Genomic DNA, 7,584 nt, shown 5'->3' with positions numbered 1-7,584 from the left:
GGCTAGAATGAAATGTCTTCTAAAAAATTTCAGAGTCATTCACCTTCTTCACCAGTCTTATCTAAAGTAATAAATTCAGATTCCATTATAGAGCGAGCGGTACATGCCTGTGCGGATGATTTCCAAGAGACTGCTCCTCCACCAAGGGTAAATACACCTACTTGTAGATCTTACTTCATTTGACCTAGTGATTCAATTTGCATCACTATATCCCTCAATTACGGCAGGATATATGTTATAATGCAAAGCATAGTTTTGTGTATGTCGCATATACCCCAAAACTCGTTTCATTGCCATTCAGTAACTTTGATTGGAATTACTTACATATCGATTCAATTTGCCAATAGCACATGCTATATCTGATCGTGTACAATCTTATATATATATATATATATATATATATATATATATATATATATATATATATATATAAGAAAATTCTAAAAAACGATGATGTGGCGCTGTTAGAAATTAGGAATTTTATTTATATCAAACCACAAAATTTGGAAAAGCCAGTGAAGAGAAAAACACCGCTTTGGTGATGCTGTCGCTTATAACTGTGACTATTCCCTTCTTCCCTCTCTAATCCTTCCTCCATTAGTATTTCTAATTGGCATCCTCAAACACTCATCTGTCTCTGCACTTCACTAAATCACTAACCACTGACAATTATCCCAAATCTAGTACGATATGTGGATTCAAGTAAGGAAATTGTGAGTGTTGTTGGAATTTGGATTTGCGGACATAGAAATAGCAAACAATAACCTTAGATTGTAGATGAAGTTCCTCTACCATATATTCTCCTTTAAGTGTCTCCTGCTCTTGGGTCTGCTAATGACTCTGACTGCCAGCCATAGCTTTACAAACCCGAATAGACTTAGCGAGAATCATCTTTATACTTGGAAAAGGTATGCAAATTTTATCAGATTTTGCAATTCTCTTTTTATTTTGCAAGATAATTTTTTCACGCCTTCAATTGTTGAAAAATTCCTCTTCACACTGGTTTTGGAGTTTGATAACGAGGTTGATGAAGTTGTTTCATGAGATTTTTGAGGATTGGGTATTTCAACTTCTGCAATTACATTCTTGCAATTTACACTTAAGTAGATGTAATCTAGGGTTACTGATCTTGAAATATATCTGGAATTAGTCATTCTTAAGCAACCAATATAATAAATGCAACTTTAGTTAATGTTAAGATGTTGTTGTACTCCCTTATCCAGACATTTTAATCAGTGTCGAAAATTCATCATTGAGTTTAGTTACCATCTTATATTGAGCTTAGATCCACCTACACGGCAACACCACAACTTGGAAAAAATTTCACTGATTACCCATAGTCAGGAATAGAATAATTAAGGGAAACTAACGATTTTTTACCCTTTTTCTTTTAAATTGACGAAAAAGAATGTTTTATTAAATTTTGAATTTAGAAACGTCGCTTGGGTTTTGAACATGTTCGTTTGGGTTTCCTCTGCTTCTTTTTCTATAACCGACAAAAGTCATCCTGAGAAGTGAGAACTCAAGACGAAATCCACAATGCTTGAACCATAAGGCTGGTGGGAGAATACCTCTCCAAGTATCTCACATTCCCAAGATTTAGACTATAAAATTGGTGTTCAAGAAGGTTTGAAGACGATGAAGTGGTACAAGGTTTTCCCCTCCTTTTCCTTGATTTTATTATGTGTTCTAGGTAATTTGGGCATATCTTTTCTTTTCACTTGTAAGAATTTGTTGTGAATAAAGCTATGTGCATCACCAAATAGATAACATATAAAATACAATTAAATAATTTGCAGTATTTTTTTTTATCCTTTAAACATCTATGATATTTTCCTTTCCAAGCACACCACCATATGCAGAGGTGAATAGAACAATACGAGACAAAGTCCCTGCCACATAAATTGTGATTGGAACTCCATTTTGATTATGTGTTCAATTGCTATTGGATATTGGATCCTGCGTACAACCACATTGTCTTGGTTCACTACAGAGACATAACCAAGGTCTGTATTCTGGAACAAGTATACATAAATATGATTCCATGATAAGAGTTCTTGGTACCACCTGAAATTACTTCTCATCAACCAAAGGAGATCATTCACCATTAAGCTTTTGTTCTTCAGTTTCAACCATCACGTCTGTAATTTTATGCATTGGAGAACTAAATATTTATTTGATGCATATTATCAACCTGTTTATCATCTAAAACTTCCGTAAGTTTCAATATACTATGTGAAAAGTATAATTAGTCCTAACATCATTTGTTTTACATATGAGTAGAGGGTAGACATAATCCAGCCTTCATGTCAGAAACTTCTCCAATTTCTTCTGCTTTCTCTCCCAATCCAAGCTCCTATTCTACTCAACATACGGGCTTTACTGTCATTGCCAATGAATCTTGTGAGCAATACCAGAACCAATCTAGCCCTGGAGAAATTTGCTCTGATGCAGTCATCAATATTAACAGGACATCAGACACCACAGGGAGAACAGAGGAGTTCATCAGTTCTCCGGGGCTTGAGATGAGTCAAGCATTGCGAAGGCTCGAGGAGCAGTTAAGTTTAAATGATGACAGCATCAAGAAATTGTTCCCCTCTATGTTGATGCAATTAATGGCGACAATTCACTTATCCAGATGCAGGGGAATTCAAACAGTCAGCTGTTGCAACATCATTCAGGTTTGTCATTTTTATGCCATAATATTATTGTAGAATGCATTCACTTGAGCTAATCGAAAACTACCTCTCTACCTCCACGAGGTAGTGGTAAGGTCTGCCCATACATTCTACCCTCCCAGACCCCACTTTGTGGGATTTCACTGGGTATGTTGTTGTTATTGTTGTTGTTGTTACTTGCATTTTGGTAAGAAAAATGATTTTAGATTGCTAGATTTGTTGATTTAGTAGTTTCATTCTTTATCAATCCATCAGTGAGTTTGTTAACTTCTCCACATCTATAATTTCTCCACACAACCCTCTTCTTCTAAGAGAGGCATAAAGTTCTTTGTTTCCTCAAGAACCGCTTTGTCTTCAAATTGATTGATCGGATTTTAGTTACAGTTACTGGCTGAACGAGCTTATATAGATTATAAGTCCACCTCTTTGAATTCCAGATGAGGAACTTAAAAATCGTTCATAAGCATGTCAAGGCTCAGATTTGGGACACTGCTTAGGTGATCAGGCAAGGTTATTTGACACTCTGAAAAAACAGATAGCTTTGGTATATTTTGTATTTGACTGATGCCGTTATATTTATCTGTGTAAATATATATATGATATCTTTTATGTTAGAATTCTCACAAGATTCACGTTTGATTTCTTCAGAAGTCATTTGAGAACATCGACTGATTAGCATATTCTATATATGTTGCTCCTCAATTTTAATTTTCTTTGTCACTGTTAAAATATCTGCAAAAAATTCAATGCTCTGTAATTTACCTTTTGATGTATCCCATATTTAGTACAATACTAATATATTACTTTGTAGGATATCATATGTGGAAGTATCAAACTTAACAATTAATGACATAGCATTTGATGCAGCACATTATAGTCATTTATGTTCAAGATTGTTGTGTGAGTCACTGTGGAGTTGTTGGATGGTCATTAAAAGTTTAATGCTGGATAGTTCCTAAAACACAAACTAAGAGCCATCTCAACCCAAGATTTTCTCCTGTAACTAATCACTCTTTAGACCCGTTAATGATAAAATCTCAGGGACAGCCTACCACCAACATGTCTTGGACTCAGTCATGTCAATCACAGATACTTGCCAAGGGGAGCATATAACAACACAAGAAACATATATATGCCAAACTTTCCGCATTTGCCAACATTTTTGACTATTAAGGAATCAGATCCAGTATTGTAGTAGATATCATCTCCTAATATTAAGATATCTATAACATCTCCTAATATTAAGATATCTATAACTACAGAGGACAAAGTAACATGTTACATATAGCTAAACTTGATTATAGTTTTTTTTTGGGCTGGCTTCTTTTGATTGAACATGCTTGAAGAGAATCAGTGAAAGAATATAATGAGACACAAGATCTCCTACTAGGCTTTAATAGAGTATTAAAGAGAATACATCCTTCCTTGGTATATAATATTAAGTGAATATGCAGAATTCTAATATGATAAGTTCATTGTTGTCTTTTTACTAGGTCACTGAAAAACCCGTGATGCTTTATGAAATTATTAACTGCATGCAATTCTATCGACCGCAAGTTGAGCGATACTACTTAGGTGGCATTTGTTTTAGAATTTGTAAAATCTCTGTCCAATCTTAGTGTTTGACCTTTGGAAAAGTGTTTATATGATATATTCATACCAGAAAAGGGAATTTTTGAAAATATTTTCGATCAGTCGAGTTCTATCGGAAACAATCTCTCAGGTAGCGTACACTCAATTCTCTTCGAACCTCACTTTACGGGACTATTTAGTTATGTAGTTGTTAAAAGTATTTTCAACTTCTTCATTTGAAATCTAACCAACTCCTATATTAGTCATAATTTATAACTCGTGTTCGAAATGTTGGGGGTTTCATATTTGTTACATGGCTAAATTTTGTAAGTGTACTTTTCATCTAATAGTTACCTAATCTCAATTCAAGATTGGACTTCAACATGAAATTTTCTCTCTCCAATATGTAACTCAGTTTGTAATGCTCATAAGTTATGTTTTTAACTTTTCAAATATAATTGTTCATGAATTTTATGTCAAGTTTATATTATTTGATTTGTTGAATTATCATACTAAAAGATATAATTGTTGAGTTTGAGTTTCAGAGTTATGATGTTGCTCTAGAGGGAAATTTAGCCCCAGATCCCAGTAGATCTATCGAGAAAAGTAGAAATCGAGTTTACCTACATAAATTTTAAGACAAATCCTATTTCTATACCAATTTGAAACAACCATTTAGTTGTGGCCTATCATACTTCTATTTTTGTTCTTCAAGTTATTATATCCTCTATGTTTAGTGTGATTTGGTTTTAACTCCATTTCTTTAAATATTTTTTAAATCTGCCTAATGCTAGAAGATAATATTCACACATCAAAACTATTAACTTTCGTGCACTTCTCTCAAATAGTACTTCTTCAATCTTAATTTAATTTATCACAATTCAAATTTTCAAAGTCAAATAATTTACTAATTACCATGAATTCATAAATGGAATCTTTAATTTTTTTGAAATAAAATTTACCTATTTGAAAACTATGTTAAAATTACTATAAGTCACAATAACTGACAATTCAATTTATTTTAGAATATATAAAAAAAAAGAATTTTTTGAATCTCAAAAACAGAGGAAATACTTAATATATTCTATTTCGAATAAATATACAAAATATTTTATATATTAAATTACAAAAATATGACTTATATACAAATATTGTGTTTACAACCACACGAAGTGCGGGCTACTTTACTAGTTGATAATATACATCAAATTTCCCAACACTCTTGCATAGTCCAATTGTGAATCACTTTCACCTTCATTCTTTTGAAATGCAAAGCTTAAATCAATAGGAGTCTTGGCAACATTGAAATTCAAATACTTGAATTTGTCAAGTATTTTTTCAATATAGTGAGACTGCGATAATGCTAGACCTTGTAGAGTTTTATGAATTTTGATTCCTAAGATTAAATCAGCAACTCTTAAGTTCATATCAAATTTGCTAGATAGCATACTCTTAGTAGCATTTATATCGTCAATATCCTTACTAATTATCAACATGTCATCAATATATAAACAAACAATGATTTCATGAATTAGAGTGGTTTTAATATATACACATTTATCACATTCGTTGATCTTAAACCCATTTGCTAATACTGTTTGGTCAAATTTAGCATGTCATTGTTTGAATGCTTGTTTGAGTCCATAAAGTAACTTAACAAGTTTGTCAACCTTTCTTTCTTTACTGAGAGACACAAATCCTTCAGGTTGTTTCATGCAAATTTCTTCCTCCAACTCTCCATTTAAGAAGGTTGTCTTATGATCCATTTGATGGATTTGAAGACTATGTATAGTCTCTAGTGCCACTAACACCTAATAGATGTTGTTCTTGTTATTGGTGAGTATATGTCAAAGTAATTGAGACCTTCTTTTTGTCTATAACATTTGACCACAAGTCTAGCCTTATATCAATAGTGTTATCCGTTTTTGTTTTCCTTTTAAAGATCCATTTTGATCCTAAAGGTTTATTTCCATGAGGAAGATCAACTAGTTCCAATGTATGGTTATTCAAAATTGATTCAATCTCACTATTGACTGATTCTTTTCAAAATGTTGATTTAGAAGAAGACATCGTTGCTTTAAATGTTTGAGGCTCATTTTCAAGCAAGAATGCTACAAAATCTGGTTCAAAAGAAGTGGATGTCCTTTGACGTTTTCTACGCCTTAGACCCTCTTTACTTGGTATACTTTTCTTTGGTTCTTCCCACAGTCGTTTAAATATTTCACTCAACGACTCACATTCAATTTTATGTGGATAAATATGTTCAAAAATTTCAGTATTATCCGACTCAATCACACTATTAACATTAATTTCGGGATTGTCATATTTGTCAACTAAAAATCGACAGGCCTTACTGTTTGTTGCATATCTAATGAATACACAATCCACAATTTTTGGTTCAATTTTTACCCTTTTGGGTAAAGAAACTTGTACCTTTGCTAAGCACTCCCACACTTTAAAATATTTCAAGTTGAGTTTTCTTCCTTTCCATAATGCATGTGGAATAGATTGAAGTTTGATGTGGGGCACCCTATTCAGTATTGGGTTGGCTATAAGGAAAGCTTCCCCATTAGCTCTGCGGTAACAACTTATTAATAACGCATTCATTATTTTCTTTAATGTTCCGTTTTTTTCCGCAATTTCATTTGATTATGGTGTGTAGGAAAAGTAGTTTGATGAATAATTTCATATTCTAAACATAAAAGGAGATTCATATTCTCTACCCTTATCACTTTAAATTATTTTTATCTTTTTATTAAATTGATTTTCCACTTCTGTCACGATCCCGACTCGCCATGATTGACACCCATACTAACTCTTCGATAGGAGGACTATTTTCAATAGCCTAACCATTAGAAAACGCAGTAGATAAACAAGATAAAGATGTGGAAGCAGTCTTAATTAAAGATATAAGATTGAGTCCCCATAAACTTAGGAATGTATGGACAACAACTTAACATGTACGTGGAAATTTACTCCTAGGAACCAAAAGTCGAACGTACCAAAACTCTAACAACATCAAGTATAAGACATGGGAATACAACCCCAAAAAAGAAGAAAATATAGTCATGAACTAAATCAGTGTTTGACATCTGAGTTCTGAAAAAAAAGACTAAGAATAAAGAGTGAGTCCACGGCAGCCTGAAAGAATAGCTCACCCTTGAACTCGAACACAATTACTCCTCTAGGCGAGATCTCTCCGCAGCCAACTGAATATGCTTTGTACTCAACAAAGATAGAGCAAGTGTAGTATTAGTACACAAAACAACAATGTACTGGTAGAATCACGTGATTAGCCAGTAAGTGGATCATGGACAAGTATACCCAACATAAT

The 7,584-nt window shown here is 33.0% G+C and overlaps 1 protein-coding gene across 8 annotated transcripts; it reads left to right on the top strand.

Moving 5' to 3' along the window:
- Nucleotides 1-528: 528 nt before the first annotated feature.
- LOC129889574 (uncharacterized) lies at nucleotides 529-3,386 on the top strand. 8 transcript variants are annotated; one of them, XM_055964937.1, is made up of 4 exons: nucleotides 529-908; nucleotides 1,846-2,006; nucleotides 2,284-2,681; nucleotides 3,116-3,386. In XM_055964937.1, the coding sequence occupies exons 3-4, from the start codon at nucleotides 2,307-2,309 to the stop codon at nucleotides 3,173-3,175; spliced, it is 435 nt and encodes a 144-aa protein (XP_055820912.1). In that variant the 5' UTR covers nucleotides 529-908; nucleotides 1,846-2,006; nucleotides 2,284-2,306; the 3' UTR covers nucleotides 3,176-3,386. The 8 variants fall into 8 exon arrangements, 7 of the variants coding, with proteins under 7 accessions (XP_055820912.1, XP_055820917.1, XP_055820914.1 ...); XM_055964942.1 differs by lacking the exon at nucleotides 1,846-2,006 and adding an exon at nucleotides 1,503-1,646 and having other exon boundaries at nucleotides 2,471-2,681; XM_055964939.1 differs by lacking the exon at nucleotides 1,846-2,006 and adding an exon at nucleotides 1,503-1,646.
- Nucleotides 3,387-7,584: the final 4,198 nt, after the last annotated feature.

The sequence above is a fragment of the Solanum dulcamara genome, chromosome 5 (genome assembly GCF_947179165.1).
Source record: "Solanum dulcamara chromosome 5, daSolDulc1.2, whole genome shotgun sequence".
Lineage (NCBI taxonomy): Eukaryota > Viridiplantae > Streptophyta > Magnoliopsida > Solanales > Solanaceae > Solanum > Solanum dulcamara.
Note: the sequence above shows the minus strand (reverse complement) of the source record. Positions and strands in the feature narration are given on the sequence as shown.